This window comes from Empidonax traillii, unplaced genomic scaffold (genome assembly GCF_003031625.1).
Source record: "Empidonax traillii isolate 1590-97213 ecotype Southwest subspecies unplaced genomic scaffold, ASM303162v1 scaffold138:size3245559, whole genome shotgun sequence".
NCBI lineage: Eukaryota > Metazoa > Chordata > Aves > Passeriformes > Tyrannidae > Empidonax > Empidonax traillii.
In genome coordinates, this window is record NW_020955331.1 from 930,116 (window position 1) to 952,703 (window position 22,588).

General features: G+C 42.8%; 1 protein-coding gene across 9 annotated transcripts in view; it reads left to right on the plus strand.

The window, feature by feature from the left end:
- The window catches only part of LPP (LIM domain containing preferred translocation partner in lipoma), a 319,665-nt gene that overhangs the window by 233,662 nt on the left and 63,415 nt on the right, over positions 1-22,588 (plus strand). For all 9 annotated transcript variants that reach the window (XM_027884103.1, XM_027884102.1, XM_027884107.1 and 6 more), the window contains one exon: positions 16,817-16,940. In XM_027884103.1, coding sequence (XP_027739904.1) covers positions 16,817-16,940 — 124 coding nt within the window. The remainder of the gene's footprint in view (positions 1-16,816; positions 16,941-22,588) is intronic.

Consider the following 22,588-nt stretch of genomic DNA (forward strand, 5'->3'; position numbering starts at 1 on the left):
GAGCAATTAGACATATGAAGTCTGATCTTAGTTGATCTGCAGTCCCTAGAGAAAAGTCACTCCAAGTGTGTTTGTGTACAACCAAGACAGACTCAGGACCTGGACCTCAGTGGAGACTTGTGTCCCATAGTCCCCCTGAGTGTAGGCTTAACGTCTCAGCCTTTATGTGAAAAGTATGTCATTGGCATGGCCTTGTGCCTTGCTTCCATCCCTTGGAGAAGGCCTCTCTTCACTGGTGGGTTTGTCAGGTTCAGAGAACATGGTTTTAGCTCAGCCCAGAGGTGAGCTGTGAAGTTTGAGTCTGTGCATCCTCTCTGGCCATGTACATATGGCTGGGCTCTCCAAGGGCACCCATCTGCTGCAGCTCGCTGTGCAGCTGCCAGCTAAGCCTCTCTATGGCTTGTTGGATTTCTCTTCCATAAGCAAAAAGTCACGTGGAAGACTTTGCTTGGCCCTCAACCTCATTCAGAGTTGTGGGAGGCAGCTGGAAGACAACGACTACCTCAGTAGTGAAGCAAAGCATGCTGGATTGCTAACTATACTGCAGCCTCCCCCAGCGACCCTGCCTGCACACACCTATGCTTTTGTGGCAGATTGGCACAGTAGTTGTGGCAGGCTAAGGACATCATTGGCTAAAAGATCACATTGCTACTGCCTTGAGGTGCATTCTTGGAGGCTGGAGTCATGTGCGGTATAAATATATCCTCTTACTCTTTCATCTGGAGTCAGATGATGCCAGGCTATTCTATTAAATGCTGTGGTGCAGTACGTACTCTGTGGATGACTTTGTGAATGATACTTTTTTCCACAATAAATTAGTTGGAAATCCCCTACCTCTAGACCGGGGTGTTAATACCAGTCATAGCCCTTGCTTCCTTTCCATTAAGCTTGATTAAGTTAGCTATGTTTGCTACTTGCTGCTTTTCCTCTGTGAGAAATCTACTGGCTGTCTTTTCTGGAAGCGCCTAATGGATGATTTTAACTACAGTTTATTGAGATATGCCAAGACCAAGATGTCAAGGTTGGCCTTGAGCATTTGTCTCTGTACTACCAGAAAATTTATTTCTGATGTAAAATGATTGCCAAAAGCCCATTAGATAACTTGATGTCCTCTGTTCTTGGTTATTTTCAAAGTCTCCTACAGGGCTCTGATCCCAAAATGCACTTTTAATAAACCTGCTGTTGCTTTGTTTGTTTTAATTTAAGGTACCATTTCTGCAAACACTTTTTGCCCTTGATACTGAGTTGGTTGTGCATATTAATTAAGGGCCATTAGCACAGCAAGTGCAGAGCAGTGCAAAATGTGACTGAGCACATGTGCTGTGCTGCAGTCTGCAGTGTTCTGTGTGTACCATTTTTTGATGAGATTTGAAAAATTACAGGTGAAGACATACCCTCCCTTTATTAGCCACTATTATTAGAGCCATATGGCTTGAACAGAGGCATAAAGTGTGCTTGACATGTATCAGCCTAGCATGTCTCTGCAGGTGAATATAATTTTTGAAATGTAGATTGAAAGGAAAGTGAAAACGGGCTAGTTGTGTTCACAGTATTGTTTTAGAAAAGGCTGGCTCTTTCTCATTTTTGAGGTCATGATCCAGGGTCTGTGGAGGATGACACAGTGGTGCAGGGCAACTTCTCTGTAGGAATGCTGATGTACTGGCATGCACTTGCATTCAGCTTTTTGTATTCCCCCATAAAATGAGAAACGTCCTTGTTTGTGTAGAGGTTAGCACATGATACATAACATGAGTCCATGGAAGGTATTTGCATATTGGTGTGCTGCTGCTGTGCTGCTGAGTGAAGTTCAAGATAAGACCTTGACCATCCTTGAGTGGCTTGTCATGAGATAAAGCATGCTGTCACACTGCGCAAGAGGCTCTGTTTTTAGGAAGAAACATAAATCCTCCTATCTAAAAGGAGTCTAATTATAAATTACCTGGAGTGAAGAAGAAATTAGTCTTTTGACATACTATTTAGTATTTTATTGTTTTACGCTTCTTGAATTTTTTTTTACTGCTTTGATGGTCCCTCTAAAAGACAGGACCCTGCAGTGGGTAGAAACTGCAGATCTGGTCTGCACTGGGGATTACGTGAGTTTCTCCTTGTCCAAAGTGTGTTGTGGTTACAAGATTTATGGTGTGCTATTACTAGGAAAGTGTAATGCTTCTTCCTCTGTCTCCAGAATTAACATATCTAATAGGTCCTCGAACATGTACATTATTTTATTCCTTCTTGGGATAAGGAGGTTTATTAAGCAGTCTCTCAAAATTACATCCAAGTCTCTTCTCCCTTGTTATTTCTTAGTTATACAGGCCTTTTAGGTGGCTCCTTTGCTGCTTTTAGGGTTTGATTAAGTCCTTGTTGGTACTGAAGGACATTTGACCAGGCCAGCAGCCTCAGGGTGTGAGTACAGATCTGGGACCGGCCTCTCACACTGTCTCCTTGTGCTGACATGTATTCCAGCAGTAGGCAGCATCCTGAGGCAAATGACATCCTGCTTCCTATTGTCATATCTCACCCAGCTGCCATCACAGGGGAGCCTCATTGATCCAACAGCAGCCACCACCAGCCTAGCATCAACTAGAAGCTAAAAATAACACAGGGTGGAAAACAACACCTAACATCTAAATATAAATCTCTAATGCCTCAGTAGGGAGCATTGCATTTCCTAATCATTCAGTCAAATTGTTTAAAGATTGATTAATACTGGAAAGCCTTGTGTTTCCACCTTGGTCACTGGTCTTTCCTTATCCTAACTCTTTCTTAACAAGGCAGGAGTTTCCTTTTCCTTCCCTCTCAGTTCTCTGGTAGCCCTTGTTTGTGTGCCCTTTCTCATAAACCCCACTGCCTCCTGGAGTGGTGGGAGCACCATGTGGTGCCCAGACACGTTCACAGAGCTGTGCGGGCTCCTGCAACTGCCTCCCGAAGAGCACCATGTTAGGGCTAGAGGAGGGGTCCAGAGGGCACAGTGTGACACTCAGGGCTCCGTGACTTGCAGTCTGCAAACTGGCATGATTCCCACAAAGTCAGCCTGTTGAGTTGTACCAGCTGGGCTTGCCACCCACCCTTAGCCGTGGCACAGGTTGAATGAAATAACACACAGACATGGAGAAAATGGCAAGAGTGGATTCTTTTCCCAACTCATCAGCTGTCTGCCTCTGAAAATCAAATGCTAGAGAGATTTCTTTCCTTGGGAACACATGCCAAGCAATCGTGTTCCATTGTTGCTGGCAGATTTGTTTTTGCACACTTCAGACAGGAAGAACGACACTCTCGGGGCGAAGACGCTGGCACAGCTCAAGCGAGGTGGGAAAAGAGGAAAGAGCCAGAGTGGCGGGGAAATCTGCAGTGTCTTTGCAACGTTCCCTAGCAACCTGTGCCCCCAGAGCCACTTCCAGTGGCTCCTCTTCATCAGTGCAGCTGCATGGGCTGTGCGAGCCTTGCTGTGGTCTGACTCGCGCTATTTTGGGTTTAAAAAACGAAGCATGTGATTGCAGTGCTGTCATGGGCATAAGGGCTTTGGATTACTCTCTTGCACAGATGGGAGCAATTCACAAGGAGGGTTGGGAAAGTGACTTTCTGTTCTTGCTTGAATGTTGTCTGGTACCAGCTAGTAAATACTGTCTTGTGACTTAAAGACTTTGCGATGAGTAGATTAGATAGCTCCCCTACCATTTATTCTTTCCGTAAGGTGGTATTGCAGGGAGAGATTGTGTCAATGCTTCTGGAGAAAATTCTTTCCTTTCGTGCACTGCAGACAACACGTGGGTCTTTGCACTACCAACATGTGGAACTTTTTGCTGTCTGGGGCACCTTTGATAATTTTCTGAATGCTTCTTTGCCTGCCATTTCTCTGCTCCTGGCCAGACTTTCTGCATCCTGTCTAGCTTCTGGAAGGTTTTAATAGAGATTCAGCACCCAGTGCCAGATGGGCATTCCTGAGGACCAGGACAAAAGAAGCAGGTTATTTGTCTAACACAAATATTTACAGCCCGTAGAGTGGGTGCTCTGAATGTGCTGCCTCTTGCACCTGGAATCAAAGCTGGAGATAGAACGTCTTGGAGATAGTAAAAGCGGGGCAGGGCATGCTTAGGACCTGACTTCTTTGTCTTACCATTTCTGAATGAAGTTTCTTTCATTTAGCATCTGGAACCATCAAGTAACTTAACACTGCACATGAGCTTCCTTTCCTGTAAGCAGCTTCAGCCCTGAAGATGATCCATAGGGCTTTCAGCTGGCTTTGCTCAACTCCGTTGCAGAATATGTCACAACTGCTATCACAATCACAGAAGCATAAACAATAAAGCTGCAACAGACTTGAAGATCTGTCTGCTGCTCAGAGACAGGATCAACTCTGCCTAAGCTATTCTTCACAAATATTTGTTTGTTCCTACTCTGAAAAGCCTCAGTGATGGAAATCACAGACTCTCCCCAGGCAATTTCTTCCAGCATTTGCTGGCCTCAGTGCTTCTCCTCCTCCAGATTGCAAACCCTCTAAAGTGTGTGAGTGATTTTCAGATGAGAGTCCTACACAGGATGGGGGCCTGAGCTCCTTATCTAATATTGTAAAGCTAATGCAGAGAGACAGAAAGGGAGCTTAGAGAGCAGAATACATAGTTTGGTGGGAAAGAAGGGAAAGGCATCTGTAAAGCGTTTGATGGTCACAACTTTTTTCTAGATATGCTTTTGAAATTTGCATGGCTCTTAGGAACAAGGCTAGGTAAGAAGGAAGGTAGAGGAGGCACACTTGCTCTGAGGGTCCTTTTCAAGAGGGAGCCAGCTCCTCAGAAGGAGAAAGGATAGAGGAAGCCCTGGAAAAAAGTATTAGCTTGAGCTGGGAGTTTGCAAGCCGAGCCAGGCTGATATGGGTCCCACAGCTGGGAACAGGAACTTTTAACTAAGCCCTAGAGTGTCACCTGCAAGGAAGCACGTTTCAGTCACCCATATCCCTAGAGATGGGGTCTTTGTTCACTTTTGGTCTGGCAGTCTGAGAGCCAGCGTTCTCCCTGTGTCATATGTTCATGTGAAAGACAAATGCAGCTGAGGACTCAGGGGGCTACAGTTAGTCTGGGCCAAGCTTGGACAGCCTCGATGACTCAAATAGTGCCTCTCGACTAGCCAGTGTACACCTGAGTACATTGCTCACTTTGGCATGCTGAGCTAGATCCTCCACTGCTGTGTAAATCAGCGAGTTCCCTGGAGCGACTCTGATCGGCACCATCTGAAAGTCTAACCCATCCTTTTCAAGTAGCTTCTGCAGCAGAATTATATATATATATGTATATCTTTGTTTTTCCCCTTCAGCTCAGTCAACCTGCGAGCTGCTTAATCATTAAAAAACAGAAGGAGGCTGCTGCTGTTGTGGTGGTTGAACAGGACACAAAAACAGTTCACAGACAAAATGGTCCATGTGCAATGTTATGTCCAGCCACAGTCCTCAGCCTCCTCAGTTCTAATTGCACATGCCACCACTTCTTCCAGTTGGTTCCGCTCTTCACGAAGTGCTGCTCAACCAATTAGTGAGATAAGCTCATCTCTAGCCCAAGATGAATGTGGACAGCCTTCTTATCTACATCTCTGTACGTGGAGGAATGTTTTGACAACTAAACATGGATCTTGTTGAGCTGTCAGTTCTGCTAACTCTCCCAAGTATCCCTTATTCACTGAGCCCTCAGTCTTTTCCTGACCTCCTCAGAGTGAGTCCCAGCCTCACATAAAAGATGGCATAGAAATACAGCTCGAGCATGGCCTTCTGAGCAGGGTGAGTTTCTTCAAGCATTTGCTGCCTTGAACAGTGTAGATCATTAGGTCTGTATGTTAGTTCAGTGGCTGTGCCCTCAGGACGGCAGCAACCTTAGAGGCTGCAGCTGGGGAAATTTGGATTCCCTTCCTTAGTGCACAGCCTGGTTTGGCTGCCAAGATCCTAGAGCTTTTCAAGAGGCTGATGGGAAAGCAGAGGATGAGTGAAAGCAGTAGAATAGCTCTGAATCCAGGGAATCTCATATTCCCTTCTGGCTCTAGCACAAAGCAGGGAATTTCTTCTCCTTGCTCCATGGGTACTTCTGTAGCACATAGCACAAGCCCTAGCACAAGCACCTGTTACCACCTCGATCATCCTGGCCACACAGTAGTTTTCCATTTGGCTGGAAAGCATGGCTGTGACAGACACACAGTACATGTGGCAGGGGAAGTGGAAGGAGGAGCATGTGACACCGAAACCCAACATAACCCTTCCATATGGGAATCAAGTGAGTCTGAGAGTGTAGTGCTCTGCCCTGGGTGCCTACCCTCCCTGATGTCCCATCAAAAACACACACAGACATGTATCTCAAAGCATCTGACCAATCCCATAGACTGAAACTGCTGGGTTTGATTAGCACTTGATAGTTCTTGGACAAGGGAAGTGATTCAGTAAAATCATCTGATGCTGACACCTCTTATTTTCTCTTGGTTTTCTGCTTGCCCCCTGCTCTGAGGATACCATTAGTCCATCTTTCCATTTGATACAGCTCCTTTGTACACTAGTCTTCCCTAAGCCACTCTTCTTCATGCAGTGAGTGCACACAGTGCTCTTTCCATGAATTCTTGCCAGTTCTGGAAGCTTCTAGCCAGGTTGAGCTTTTTTCTTCCTCTCTATCTCATCCCAGATGCTGGGCTCTGGCTTAAATCACTTACTGCATGCTGCCTTCTGACTGGTCTTCCTCTCTTCCTACCAGCATTTTTTTCTTGCCTGTGTAGTTCTGCCTTTTTTAATTGTTATATTTGTGTTGGTAATGGCTAATTTCTCTTTTCCCTAGCTCTCTCCCCCGATTGCCAGAGGCCTCATCCCAGGTCTGACCTTGACCTCTCTGCTCCTGTGGCTCTTCTCTGCCCAGGGCCATCTCCTGCCCTATGCACGAGCAGGATTCGTAGCATCCGCAACAGGAATAGCACAGCAAACTCAGATCTTCACTCCTGTTGCAGCAGGTTGCAAGAAAGTTGAGACCCATGGTGAAACTTCCTGCAGCATTTTTTCAATAGCCCATAATCCTCGCTTTTTTGCCTTCCTGCCACAATTTGGCCACCACATGGGGATGTGCTGGGTCTTCAGCCTGTGGTTCTCTCTGAGGGAACATCATTCCTCATCTCTTGCTGCCCTTTTCTCCCACCTCCCTTGTGATTGTGGGAAATTCCTGAGCAGGGACAGTATTTCAAGGGAGACTTGGAGCTTTTATTTGAGAAATACTTAACTACCCTGGGCTCTATTACAGGAGAATTATGACTTTGTTGAGAAATTTCTACTGCTGTGAGCCAAATGAGAGATCATTTTCATAAGTACATTGGGTGAAATAAATGATAATCTAGATGACGGGCATTTACCCTGGCCTTTTTGCTCCAAGTGCAGTATAGAACTTGGCACTGCTTTCTTCTGAAAATATTATTTCTGATTATCTTGAGGTAATTGATAGTGAAACATGTACAAGCAGCAGTGCTTAGGCTATCAAGATGACATTCACTGGGGGCTGCAGCCCTTCACTCTCTCCTCCTTCTCTTGTGCATAACTCCCTTTGCTCCTGATGGCACTCTTTAATTTCACCACCTTTTTCCATACTGCCGGTGTGTCCTATCCTCTGCCTGACGTTGCTCAGCATCATAGTAGCACCTGCAAGGACAGCTAATACCCAGTGGGTGAGGCTGCACCATGAGCTTGCTGTCAGACCCTTTCCAGGCTCTAATGTGAGTGAGTAGCATTAGCTCTGCAGGCAAACTGCCTACTTTTGGTGGGCACCTCCATTTCACAGGAGGTAAGAGGGTTCTCTACGTTTTTAAACACCAGTCATGATGAACTCCAGTCTGGTAATTTTGTGAAGAGGCCATTGTCCTTGCTTGGGCTGGAGACAGCAGAGAGGCCAAGCTTGCTGTTAGAAGTGGTACATGTGGTCTGCTCAACACTGACAGTCTGGGTAATTTCTTCTCATGAATTAAACAACACATGTTTGCAAATGGCACTTGATATGATGTTAGATGGCTGAGCTGAGATTTAGGTGACCTGCACATATCTACAGAAAGCTCTTGATGAGGAGAATTAATTGTTTTAAATGCAGTAAAGCTTCAGTCTCTTAAAGGTGAATAAAGCAATTCAGCAACAGAACCATCCATATAGATGGTATAAAATATAGAGATGCTCTAATTGAGGCAGAGATGAGATGAACTCTGATCTTTACTGCCTACAGATTGTCTTGAGCTATGTCAGTACCCTTTTAATACTCTTCTCTACAGTCTCACCACAAGACCTGGAGGTGCAAGCAAATGAGCTCTTCCTCTGACTTTGATGAATAGCAATTTTCTCATTATTATTTGCAAATTCTCTTTTCTCTTGCATCACTGGAAAAGGTGTCACTTTGAAAATTTTTTGAAACACACCTCGGCTGAGAGGCGAGCACAGTAGATGACCTGGGCAGAATCCAGATGTCTGGACTATCTCTTAAATTTCTGCCTCCTTTTCCCTGACTCAGTCACTGAAAGTCAAATGAAGGATCCTACTCAGTGCTTACAGTCTCTGATGGGTTCAGAGCTCCCCACCTTGTTTCCAAAGGAACTTGTACCCATTTTGTTAGGAAGGGTTAGAATCCTCCAGTAACCACTTCAAGAAACGTGGCCTGTGCCAAGTTAAAAGAAAAACAGCAAAGCTCTAAGAGCAAAAGCACCTGCACATGATGAAAAGAGAACAGGTAATTCTGGGATAAGAACACAAGTAAAATGGAGAAATATTCCAGTCATGAAATAAGAAGTAGTGTCATAGTCCAGCAGGAATTTGGTTTGATTTGCCATACTATTGATTTCTCTAATATTGTTCTTATCACTTTTATTTATACAAGATCACTGACGGGCATTTTGGGAGACGAGTATTTGTTTTGAAACTGTTATAATCTTATCAGGCAAAATGTAGGCACATGTGAGTGAAAGGAGGCACAATTTTGGCTACTAAAGGTAATTAATAATAGTCATAATTTGTACTCATTCAGCGTCTTTCATTCAAGGATCTCAGAGCATTTTGTAATCAAGAGTTCATTGAGACTCTCAAACTCTCTTGAGACAGCCCAGCATTATGAACATCATTTATAACAGCAGGGTGCAGGATCAGACTGGTTAAGAATATTGCTGAGGATAAAGCTCAGGAATCCAACCCTCCAATGCTATGGATGTTGAACGAAGCACCCACTCTAGTCTGAGAAGCTTTTTTTTTTACTGTAATTTATATATATAATCTTTTAACGTTAAGCAAAATGTGTCGTCTTCATTTAGGTCACTGATGTCCTGGGAAGTGTAATGGCCCATGTCACAGTTGACTGAAAGTGAGACTACAGATTGTGGGTTAAACACATTTGGTTAACCATTTGTTTGCTGTTATAGTTTTCACATGAAAAAAGCTTATATTAAAACCTGTCTTGGTGATGGAAAGTGATGTGATTTTAGGTTTCTTTGTGTATTAAAACAGAAACACAATTTGCATATTTTAAGTATCTTTTCTAGCATATTCAGGCATCTGGCAAGAAAGCTATATTTAAACTGTTAATACAGTATGAATGCAAGTTTCACATGCAGAATTAGTACCACTAAAATGGTGAGATTTATTTTTCTTTTGAAACAAGTGATGCCCTAGCAGTTCTGTTTTTGTTACCTGATAAGGCACTGCAGCTGGGGCAGCCTATTTTTTCACTGGGCGGCGAACCTGAACCGCAGGGCAGGTGTTGCTCATCGCAGAAGCGCCCGGTCCAACCCCCAGCTCCACACGGTGAATGGTGGTGAGATCCCCGGGCGCTGCGGTCGCTGCACCGGGGGGATGTGTGAGCCCATCCTGCGGTGTTGCTTTTCATTGTCTGTGAAAACAGTTGAGCTCTGCCTCTGTGAAGTGTTTTGCAAATGAAACACTTAAGGAAGGGCAAAGCTCGATCATTTCCTTGGATTTTTAAGGACGTTTCTGGAAGGGTAGGCTTTGGAAGGAAGGCACTTCTTTCAATTGTTTCTTTGTGGCAATGAATCGTCTGGGCAAGTTGTGTGCTGTGTCAGCAAACACATCTCTTTTCATCAGTATAAACATTGGAGCATCCCCATTTTTATTAGGTCTGCCCCTGTGCTCGTCCTCCAAGATGGGAATATGGCTCGGTGATGGGGAAACCACGAGCCCCACTTTGGAGTGCCAGTCATTGCAATTGGAGTCCCCCACAGCTTGATGTCTTTCAGTAGTGCTGCCTTGGACTTGCACAAGGCAGCTCTGTTCGGGTCTTGAGGCTCATCACCTGCCCAGGCAAGAAGCCCTGGATGGCACTGTGCACCCCAAGATGTAGAGCCAAGATGACAAGAAGCGAATTCAAACCCCAGCACATCCCTGTGCAGCTTGGGACCAAGGCTTTGAGACTGTCATCTCATATGGATGCTTATGGCTCCTATTCTGAAATGCAGATTTTGACCTGTTGATAGCAGTAAATATAATGCTTAATTAATTAATGCTTTGAAGGCCATCCTGGAAGCCTACAGTATTACAGCAGAAAGGAGGGGAGTTGATAAGCAGCCTATAGGGTCTTTACTGATGGTGATGATACATGGGAGTAAGAGAGTGCTTGACTCTGAGCCCAGAGAGATGTGGCAAGGCAAGCAGCTTAGAGCAGAATAAAGCCTTCAGTTTTGAAACAATAGACAAGGAAGCGCAGGAACTCCTGATGTAATTTTATAAAGCAGACTAAGCTCTTCCAGCCAAAACCATAGGGCTAAGATGATGCAATCTCTTTATTTGCATGTAGATGGGTGATGCCTCATTCTCCCACTCAGTAGTACCATCCAGCTTGTGCCTTGAGTTCCTGGCTTTTTTACAAGTGCCTAAAATGTCTGTTACCAAAATAAGTGGGGTTAGTAGAAAAACAGCCTGCTCCCCTTTTCATTTGAGATAAGCTTTGACAAGTAAAGCATATTTGTGTAGTGATAGGGCCGGGAGGCCCCAGGCAAGATCAGGCACTGCTGAATTTGTTTCTGTATATACATTTAAGCACCAATGGGACATTAAAATGTAGTATTTTATAGCTGTTCTTATGTGAAATATAGCTTAAATCTGCTGTTTTCTGAAATAACATGTAAAAAATTTATTACTTGAAGATCTGTTTGTTTTGCTTTTTCTAATGAGAAATGGCCAATATTGGTCCATAAAAATCTAGCTCATCTGCTGTTAACCCTGAATATATAAACAGTCCACAATGACTTGCCATAATGTCAGTGGAAGGTGTCATTTAACAGTCATGCTCAGTGCAGAAGCAAGAAGCAGATAGCAGTGTTTGCAGATTATCCAGCTTTTATAATATCTAGCAAAAATAACCCACCCTTCCAGATTCGAAACATTAGTGAGAACATGAAGAATAGCAAGAAAAGCTACTTAGTCTGTTTGCATATAATAGCATAAAACAATCCAAGGACAAAACAGTCATGTTCATTTGTTACCATGCTTGATGATTAATAAAACTCTCTGTCTCTGTGTAGTCACTTACATTGCAGAAGCTTGGAGAGCTCTGCAGGCACTGATTAATTAAGAGAAAAATATTGTTAAACCCATTTTACAGAGTAATTAGGATATACGTATGGTGATCCTGTTGAATTCAGTATCAGTACACAAAGATTTCAGTTTCATGATTGTAAGCTAAAAGTTCTGCTCTGGTGAGTCAAAATAAACATCTGTATGAGCAGCCTGATTTTCGAAGTCTGGGAAACTTCTCAGCTCTAAAGTGATTTTGCTGCGTGGCTCTATTGTCTTGCTTTTAAAACTATCAACAAGATACCTCCCCTTCCTACCTGTCTGCATCCCAGTTTCACAGTGTAAGAAAAAAGAGGCAGTTGTGCAAAATTGCAGACTGTGAAGTTAAAACAGAGGAAAATATTTTTGTTGTTGTTATTACTCAAATTCTGTGTAGCTTAATGTCACAAAAGATCACTGAAACTAAGGGCTTAGCAGGATTAGAATAGGACAGTCAGTGTGCTTAGACAGCTAAGTAAGGATACAGTTACAATAATGAAGTTTAAAAATAAAGAAAAATATCCTCTAGAGCTTTGAAGCAGTTACAAAACTGTCCTATTTCAAAGCAAGGCAGTGTTTAACAAATGAGGGCTCTGCTGCCAGAACTGTGTGTTCTGGATTGCTGGTTTGCTGTGGGAAGTGATGGTAGGGCAGGTGGGCAGCAAGGCAACTGGTGGCTTGTCCCATTCTGGCATGTCCCAGAGGAGCCTTCTCTCCTGTCAGGCCAAAGACTTGTGATTTGGAGCTGCTGGTATGGGCCAGAAGGCACTGGCTGTCAGTGGAAATCTCGTCATGCAGGGAAGCTTCCTCAAAGGATCTTCATGAGTTACTCTCCAAGAAGGAGTAAATCAAGGAACGTGCATGTTGCAAGGATTTCAGGCAGAACTGTCTTTTCAGGAATCTGTATGTACTCTGGCAGCTGTAACCTTTCACTGGGAAAACAAATCAGGAATGAAAATGTTTCTTTTTCTATTGCATCTCCTCTGTAAGAGTTGGCCTTAATTAGAAACTGAAATACAGCTGTAGGGAATCTTGATATTTATTTGAGAGCACAACTCATGAAAGACATGGCACCATGCTGGATTTCTTGCTCTGAAAGTTTGCAATTGTTTTGGATAGTCAATAATTTAAATGAAGAAGTGTGGTCTTTGTTAGACTATTGAATAAAAAATATGCTCTGATGCTATTTAACTATTCATTTAACTGATGATCAGTTTTGGTGCATGAAGTGAAGGGAAAGGCCCAACTTTATGCAGTTGAACAAGGAGAAAAAAAATTAAAGGGAAAGTCACTATCAGTAAAAGATATTTCTGTCTGCTTTTCAATTCCAAATTGGGCTGATTCTACCTTCTGTAAAGAAGATAATTTCCATGTTTCTGTAATTGGGAACAAATAATTGAATTTAATTTCTCTCAGAGAGAAGAAGCTTCTTCTACAGTATTTGCAAATGGACAAGAAAAATGACCACATACAGTGCTTTCTGGAGTGACGGTGCATTCATCAAAGCACCATCTTCAGTTGTCTTTGCGTATTTTGCACTGTGGCTTTTACCCCTTTGGGTAGATATTTTCATGTGGATGGGGAATGTTCTCATTGGTGAATGTTCTGGGCAGCCCTTACGTCAGAGACAGCTGATTACCAGTGAGGCCTGAGTAGAAAACATGTGCCAGGGAAGCAATGAAACGAGTATCAACTTTGTGTACCAAAATAATTATACAGTGATTCCATGGGACTGCTGCTTTTGACCTGGCTTTTTAGGAACTGAACTTTAATGAGGAAGATGAGCCAGATGTTGTTACAGTGCTTTGATAGTGGCACAAGTGATTAGCTCACTTCCTTTGTAGCATGAAGATATTTTCTGCCACAGAGTTTAACCCTGGGAGTGCTGGCATTTTCCTTAACATCCTGTTAACTATGCATGCAGGACAGTGTGTTTTCAGGAATGCTTTTGCATCTGCACGTGCAATTGTGCAGTCCTCTTCCTGAGGTTGCTTCTGTAATCTTCTCTTCCCTGAGGTTGCTTGATATTTGATGGCAGTAGCAGAAGATAGACTCAGGTGTTTGTGCTTCCAAAGCATAGTCCCTCCTGACAGTGTTTGCTGACCAAGGCTCCTTTCCATTTTTCTGGGTCAGTTTATCATCCCTGATGTTTCTGTGATTAGCCAGACAGAGTGGTGCTCAGGGAATTTGGGAGGCCATGTGGCAATTCAGTGTAGACCCCATCTTTGAGATGTGTTTAGCTAAGGAAGTGGATATTTGTGTGCATTGAGGCATCATGGAGAAAAGAGAACCCATGAAGGTAACTGTGGTAGATAAGACAGCACATTGTATTTCTAGACAGCCGTGGTCATTGTACAAATCAGAGAAAATAGAGGAAGTTTAATATAAACAACAACACCACAACTCTGTTTTGTAAGGAAAACCAGTGTTATATTTTTACCCTGACTTAACAAAGAGGAGGAAGGAAACTGTTTTGCTGAAACAAGCATTTTAGATTGGACTAAAGATACACTTTTCTCTCTATGTTTGTGTGTGTGCACGTCCCAGCAAACTCAACTGCACGTTTGTACGCATGAAATGCATTTTCCTGGAGGCACGTAGTCAGCATGTGCCATGCAAGGAGGAAAAAGATGTGCCTAGCACTGCTTAAATGCTGGTCAAAAAGGCATAGCATTTTAGTCAAAATAAGTTAAAGCGTCTCATAACATTGTGGTTGGTATTTGGTATTTTAGCTGACATTGAGTACTGGATAAGAAATCTGCTTGGTTTGGAAATGTGCAATGTAGATAAAATATGAGAGTGGCCTATTTATTGTGTGTGAGAGGCAATGTGGCCTCCGAAACCAGAGAGAGCAAATGGGGGGAATACAGGGATGGGGGCCATCGGCAGCTTTGGGCTGTACTGTCTTCTCCATGCAAGAAGAAGGAAAGGAGTCTCTGCTGATGGGATGGCAGTGGTCATTCTTTTCTTCATGGAAAGTGAAGTAGGTGCAATACCTAAAATAATACTTTGAGATGCTCAGTTGCCAGATTGATTTCTCAGGCTAATAAATCCTTGGCTTCACTTGCTGTGTTAAAATATATGTTCAGGTGAGATTCATGATCAGCTCTTAGGAACAAGAGAGCAAAGGGAAAAAATTCCAAGATTAAATGCTTTACATTTGACACCTTTAATTGGCTTATTAATAAACCCTTTTTTTTTCTTAAGGTTATGCTATTTATTATTTCTAATGAAACAGTTGTAAACTAGACTTCTAAAAACAGCCACAAAGTACTGGCAAAGGGAGTCTGAGTGTTCTGGGTCGAATATCCAGCTCTGAAACTTCTGGTCATATGAATGGCCTTATCCCCACCAAAATGATGTGTCCCACAGAGATGGCACTTACATGAGTTAGAAAACAAATGCAGTTCCTGTGTACTATACTGCCCGCCTCCCTACATGAAAAAATAAGCTTTGGTAACACAAACATATCGGCATGGTTGCATTTGTACAATGAAGTTTACTGCTCAGTGTGTGGACGTTTAAGATTTTCAGATGTTCAACAGCTTCCTCAGAACAACTGCTAGGCAACTGGAATTCCTAGAGAAATGCACAAAATCCTTAATTATTGTTCAGGGCAAAAAAAAAATCATAAGCAAAAAAAGGAAACATCTATGGGAAAACCTGAATGTGTGGTAGGTCCAATCTGTATTCTCAGTTAGGGAGTGCCTGTATGGCAAACAGACCTTGCACAACCCTTCATGAAAATTCATCCAGCCTGGGGCTTATTCCAGGTACACTTTTTTCCCCCCCAGGAACTGTGTCACCCCTCTCCCTTGTGCACTTCTGCTGTTCCACCACAGAGCAGTTGTTGGGCAGGCAGCAGGTACAACTTCTGCATCGTGTGTGCACAGCAAATCCAGCCCTTCCAGGGAGCACAGGCATGTGCTCATGGGTGCAGTGCCTGTGAGGAAGATTCAGGCCATCAAGTGAGGAGGGTAATGGTGTACAGCTTAGCATGGACCTGGAAAACAAGTATGGTTAGGAACATGCAAGTGTTTGGTTTCTGGGAGTGGACAATTGAAGTATTATTGCTAAGCGCCATTCTGAGACCTTCTCTACATTGACTGATGTCTCATATGAAATCTCCTTGCCTGAAAGAGAAAAGCATGAAAGCATTTAGTGAGTTCTCTTGCAGTGCAATGCTTTAAATGTGCTGTTCTTTGTCGAACATCACTGGCTCAATAAAGATTCACCGTGTCAGGTGTAGTCCCTGTAAGCCAGATAGAAGTGGCCAGTGTATTGTTTCTCTGGTGATTTTACATTTTCTTGCCATGTAAGTAGGCATGGAGCATAGAAAAATGCTTCCTTGTTTCATATCAAAAGTCCAATCCGTGATGAAGGCAGCAATTAATCAATGAAATCACTTTCTTTACTGAAATGCTGTGTTTCATAAATAAGTTAGTCTTCATATGCAAGTCTTTCAAGAAAGCAGTGCACACAGGAAAGCTGGTGTCAGCATTTTTTAATCCTGAAATGACCGAGTTTCTTATTATGGACACTAAACTTAGCTTCTTCTAAGAACCTTCTAGGCATAAGGCTAATTTTGCGCTTCTCAAAATATGCCCATGCTTCTTGTGTTTTTCAGGGAGAAGATGCTCTGAAACAGACTGCAAATACTGTATCCAGCTGTTAGCATATGAAGGCCAAGAGAATGCAGTTTCTGCATCCATACTAAACCATTTGTATCCCTAATACTAAAAATCTGTGGACCAGCTCCTGGTCTCACTAATGTTAACAGCAGGATTTGTGTCAAAACAAACAAGAAGAGAACATAACTAGCAGCTTTGAATTATGTGTTTCTGTCCCTGTACTCCACCACTGTAGGAATGATTGTTCTAGCATCTTTTATGTTGAGTTGTTAAGTGATGGAAGCTTTTACTAAGTCCAAACTTAAATACTTCCAAAGCCTTTTTTAGTGTTGGAAAGCATTTGTATCAAGTTATCCTTGAAATAATTTTCTCCTTTATTTATTATTATATGCTACCCAGTAGACACCTAATTATGAGGCAGAGAATACTTCTCATTCTCGTAGGATATATAGCACTTCACTGGATGTTTTTCAGAGTCCATTTTCATTACATTAAGTGAGATGTTTACTTACTTGAGTCCCTTAGGTTTTAAAAAAAGCAAAAACAAGACAAAGGATGAAGTTCAACATTGAACAGCCAATAGACCCTCTTACTTTGTGTGAATGCCTTTTATATCACATCACGGACTGTCCTTTTTTTCCAGAGTGGATATCCAAGCTCTGGACCTGCTTCAAGCACTCCTGCCTTCAGGCCTGAGGATGAGCTGGAACATCTGACCAAGAAAATGCTGTATGACATGGAGAATCCTCCCTCTGATGAATACTTTGGTGAGCCTTGTCACAAGTGTCTGTAGCCCTCTTCCATATTTACCAGGTGCAGTAATGGGGAGGCCTGACAGCTGCACTGGTAACGTAGTGACACTCGTATTGATGGATGTGCTTTCCACGCTTGGGCTGGAAGTGTAATCAGCCATAGGAATTCCTCTGTAATTTCAGCATAAATCTCATGCTCACTCATTGTATGTTTGTAATCTTTCTGGTTTTAAAGTTGAATTTTTCAGTGTCTGGTTCATTTTCACACCATCTGTCCCCAGCTTCTTGGCTACCTGTCTGAACTCAGGTGTGGTGTGTTGTCTTGCCTGCCTGCCCCATTGCTCCCTTCTCATTCCAGCTGCAAAAAACATGGAAGTGTCAATGTGTTCTGCTTCTAAGGCATGGATTTTCATTTTCTGTGTGCTGGCACAGATAAAAAGGAAATCCATTTTGAGTCGGTTATACATGGGGACCCATTCACTCAGAACTGTATCGTCTTCCTTGCCTGGAAAAAGATAATTGTCTAATTTCCTTCTTAAGTGGTGTAGAACTGAATTATCTTAGGCATCTGTAGGCGTAGAATGTATACCTTGCCTTTATATGAAAGATAGGTGATGTGGGGTCTGAACTCTGCATTAAAGTCAAGTCTTGGGCACATTTGAGGCATCTGCTTGGATGTTTAGTTTCTTACAGGCTTGGGTAATAGTGTTGTTAGGAAACAAACTGCTACAGTTTTTAAAGTTAAATACTGGGGCAGGCCATTCATTCAGGGTTCTTCATCTTTTTTTATTTCATAATTTCTTTAAAATTTCATTTAGATCGCTCCCTAGCTCTGTTTGCTGTAGAGTTTGGGTGGATCAAAACATTTCTGGCTTAAAGAAACTTTTGTGGTCTAGTTTAATCAAAAAACAAATGGGATCAAGGTTTAACTAATAAATGAGGATCTTGCAGAGACAAGAATCTGATAATATGGGCAGGTTAAGATGTTCTAATCAAACAAACATTGCCCTTGTAGATGGGGTTGATATCAGTCCCCATTGTCATCAGTACCTTCTATTTTCTGTGGTCTCCACCCTCACAACCAAAATATCTTCTCTGTCAACACTGGTAGTCATCAGAGTTGATGACTATCACTGATCTGAGGTGTGAGCAGGAATGACTAATTGAATAGAGAATAGCCAAAGAGCATTTTCTGTGTTGATGGGTTTGACTTCATCTCTGCCCATTGCTATTTGGGTTCACTCTCTGATGTTTTAAACATGAAGCAACAACCAAATAAACATAACATTTAGCCATTAACTGGGCAGGAGAAACTTCTTTCCTGCTCCCTTCAGGCAAATGGCTGAAGCCCTGAAGCATGAGATTTGATTATAGTAATTTTCTTAATGCAGAACTGTGTGGCAGGAGTTGTTTGATGGACCAGAGCCCATCCAGTTTTCCTTTTAGCCCAAGAAAGTAGGCAGATGAACAAAGAATTTGGAGATGCACAGGCTTCAAGGTCAGAAAGGACCTTGCCATTATACCGCCTAATGTCTTACTCTCAGTTTGTCCCAGAAATATGATTGAATCATGACTTTAAAAAAATAAAAATCTAATCTTATCTTAAAGACTTCGAGCAATGGTGAGTCAACCACCTACCCTGATAAGCTGTTCTAGTGATTAATTTTCCTCACAGCTTGGAAATTGCTTCATGAAGTGAAGCTTTAGTTTTGTTTAGCACTTGCATTTATGAATCTGAAAAGCTCAGATTTTGCAGACTAATACTGTATGCCTAAGATGGTGGTACATCAAAGTTTCTTCATCCAAAAGGGATGCATAGCTCAAACGGTTGGAACATAAAGTCCCTCAATATGAGGTCATCAATTTGGCTATCATATGTAAGGTCAGAACGATGCCATGCCAATAGCTCTTAACTCAGCAGAAGACAAGAAAATGGAAAGGAGGCTTCAGACCATTCACGTGTTTTGCCAGTGTTTAAGTGATGGCATTCAAGAATCATTCAAGATACAAGGTGGAAGATGAAAATCAAACAGCCTTAGTCCTACCTTGGGCAGTTGATGTGTAATCACCAACTGCACCTGATTGCTTTCCTAATTGCACTGAGTGTATGCTGCTGAAGCTCATCTCTGAAGCAGTGTCCAGCCCTGGCATTCCTGATGTGCAGAAGAACCATGTGTTGGGCTGATCACCTCCTCAGCTTTCTAAGCATGCTATACGCCACACAGCCATTTGGGAGCATTATCTATCTAACAAGATACATAATGCTGGACCACAACTACTTTTGATGGTTGGATACCATCAAAGTGGTAGGCTGCCCTCATCCTCCTAGGTTTGTTCCAGTCCAAGCTCCTCCCTGGGGGAAGATGGTCTCTGGAGTCATAGTAGATGAAGCCCTTTGATACGGCAGTGCAGGACGGGAGTTTTGTACTAATTCTGGCTATGTCAGAACTAAATACCCATCTCTACTTGAACTGTCAGCCAGTGCCTTTCAGTAACTTCGTGCTCATGTGGAAGGAACAAATTAAGTGTGGGAGGAAAAAAAAGAGTCTTTCAGCTTTGGTTAACTGTCTCAAACAATATCTCTGCCCTTGTGCTTTATTTATTTAGCGTGGTAGTGTGGACTGTACAGGATTCATATGGCACATTGATCAAATAATCAGAAAAAGGACAAATGGGCAGAGACACTGACTCTGATTTGCATTAAATATCTTATGCCTGAGGTCTAAATGCCATGGTAATTGTAGCATACCAGATAGCTGTCAGCTAATCACTTTTATTAGTTTGAATTTAGAAAACTGGATTTCAGCATATTAAAAGTTGGTTAAGTGCAGATAGGTTTTGAATTGAGGAATCTAATTAACCTTGCTAGAAAGCTGCAAGGCGTTATATTAAGTCATAAAAATAATTTGTTGGAATAATTACATTTGAACTGTCAGGCTGGAGAAAGGTCATTTTACTTGGCCCGTCAGCACTCTGGAATCTTTTTCGTAACCATTTTCCTTCTGTGATTTCACTTGCTGTATCTCTGGTTTTCAATCTAACCATCTTGATTCTGGAGTCAGCAGAATCTGCCCAGCAGTGGGCAGAGTGGAGGTTCCTTGGGAGGGAAGAGGACTAGGAGTCACTGAAGTTGTCTCTTTGCCCTGGAAATGCTGGCTGGTACTGCTGGCAGACCAAGTGAGCTGAGCTCAGGACAGCAGGTCAGCCAGCACTTCCATCCAGTCTGTGCTCACTGCACCTCTCTGCAGCTTCCCTGGGTGGAAATTACTGAAGGTGGTTTCAGGGTTGGGGGAACTGTTCTGGGCAAGTATTGCTCACGCTAGCACACACAGCTGGCAGCGTGGCACGGATCACAGTGCCTTCCCAGGGAGCTGGGGTGCGTGGTGGGAGCCAGAAGCAGCATGCGGGAGACACGCTTCAGAGCAGCAAGATCACAGTTGACAGCTGTGTGTTGCCTGGGCTTGTCACAGCAGCACAATCCAGCCACTGGGAAATACTCTAGCTGCCATTGGCAAGGCAGTGCTTGAGCATGGAGATATCATCAGTAAGCATAATAATAAAAAAAAAAAATCACTGTACATTTTTAGGAGTTAAACATGCATGTTGTATAGTCTACCTAACCTGATTTTGTTAAGGCCAGACTACTGTAAGTCGTCTAAGCACCCCAAATGTATGTCCCCTCCTACCCTCCTATAGGTTCTGGAGTGACTTATAGAGTGACTTCTCCTGGGAAATCCTTGGCAGATCAGCAGGTTGAAGTCTTTTAAGTCTAAGCTGCTCTTCCTTCTTTACTGCTGATCTGTGGTAGTTGGCTGTCTTAAATCAAATCCCTTTTTATTAGAAAGGATTCCCAAATGTGTTACGCACTCTGCAGTACAGATAGTTTCTCTCTATCACAGCCCTCCCTGTTGATAAATGTGCTATTGTAGACAGGCATGTCTGATATGTTTGAAAAAAATAATAGTGTGTAGAGTGGAAATTGGTTAAGGTTGAGAGAGGAGAAATGGATACTTATAGGAGATTAGAATGAAACTATCAGAATTGTTTGTTGGCCACCATGGGAAATTACAGCCCTTGATTTTGCATTTAAAAAATCCCCGACAAAATACACACACACAAAGATCACAACTGTTCTGGACCACTGTTTCAAGTCTCATAGAAAGAAATGACTTCTGGCAGCTTATCAGTCTCTATCACCATGTAGACAGTGCTGATTAAGACTGGAAAAGTGCCATCAGGGCCCCTCATCTCCTGTTGTCTTCTGGACTATGTCCCAGCTGAGTCACTCCTCACAGCAGTTTCCCTGACTGGTGGGAAGGAACTCTCACTGGTTTTTCACCATAGCTCAGAGCTACCAAAGGAACTAAAAGTTTTATGCATTGGATAATATAGTAGTTCTCCTTTTGTAGTTCCAGTGTGCTGTAGGGATGCACATGGGGAGAAGAGAGATGCTAGAATGGTCCCGTTGGAAATACTTAGTTTGTGCAGTAAAGGGACCTTGATTTATCTCAGAGATAATTCAGGATTATGTGGTTTTCTTATGTGTATTTTCTGTATCCCCAGACTTTGACAAGGGGAGAGATGGTGCAGTTTTGGACTGAGGAGCAAGGCCAACAAGCAGCATGCTTGACTTCCTTTTCTGTTCCTCATCCTGGCCTCTTGTGAGACTTTTCTAAACTTAATTTTTTCCCTTTTCACACAGTTTTCAGGAGGTGATTAACAGCAGCAATTGTATGAGTGCCTCCCGTGGAGAAGCCTTTGTCTACAATGGTTCTCTGAGATGCCATGTTACAGTTAAAATGAAAGAACGATACGTGGCACCATATTGAATCTCTCAGGGCTCTGTCAGCCTTTTCTGTCACTGGCTTTGTGTCTCCATTAGGCTTCCATTCATAAGCTAAAAATCCTTCACTAGGGCCAGAGACCTGGTGACCAAACAGTGTTGAATGTGTTCCCTTTTACTTCTTGAGGGGCAGGACACAGTTTAGCAGGTAGCAGTCCAAGTATGGTGTGGCATAGAGTGTGGTAGAGGCATAGATCTTTCAGATGAGGAAGCACATTAGATTTTCCAGGTACAACTTCCCTGAGTTCGTGGTGCCTTTGTTTCCTTTGATGTGGCTCTGTGTGTTAAACCATTCTGGGGTCTCTAAACTGAACATGGTCTGCACTGCATTTCTGTCTTGGTCAGGCATGTTTGTAACCTCTAAGAGGCACAAGTAGCCTCTTGGTTTCATCTGAATTACCATCAGAAAAAGAAACTGAAAGTTGTCATATTTTGCCTGTACTATTAGATCTCTTCTGAAAAGGTTATTATTAAATGAAGCATATTATTATTACTAAAGCATAATTGCATTGTAATTTATCCATGTAATGTGATGTGTCATCATGTCTCTCGTTTAGAGGCAGGAGTTCTGGTGCAAGATGGCGTACATCTTCATCTGAACAACATCTGGGTCAGAAAATAGTAGGTTAGATTTTCAACAACTGATGAGCCGACAGTCATTTTCTGTTATATAACCGCTCACAAAAGCAGGAGGAACAGACATATAATAGGGACCCTTTTCTCCATTGTAGTTCAAGTCATTATTTTTTTATGTTCAAGCCATATTCCAACATTTATACACAGGCTACAAAGGCTGGGAGCAACCTGTGCTCAGGAAGGT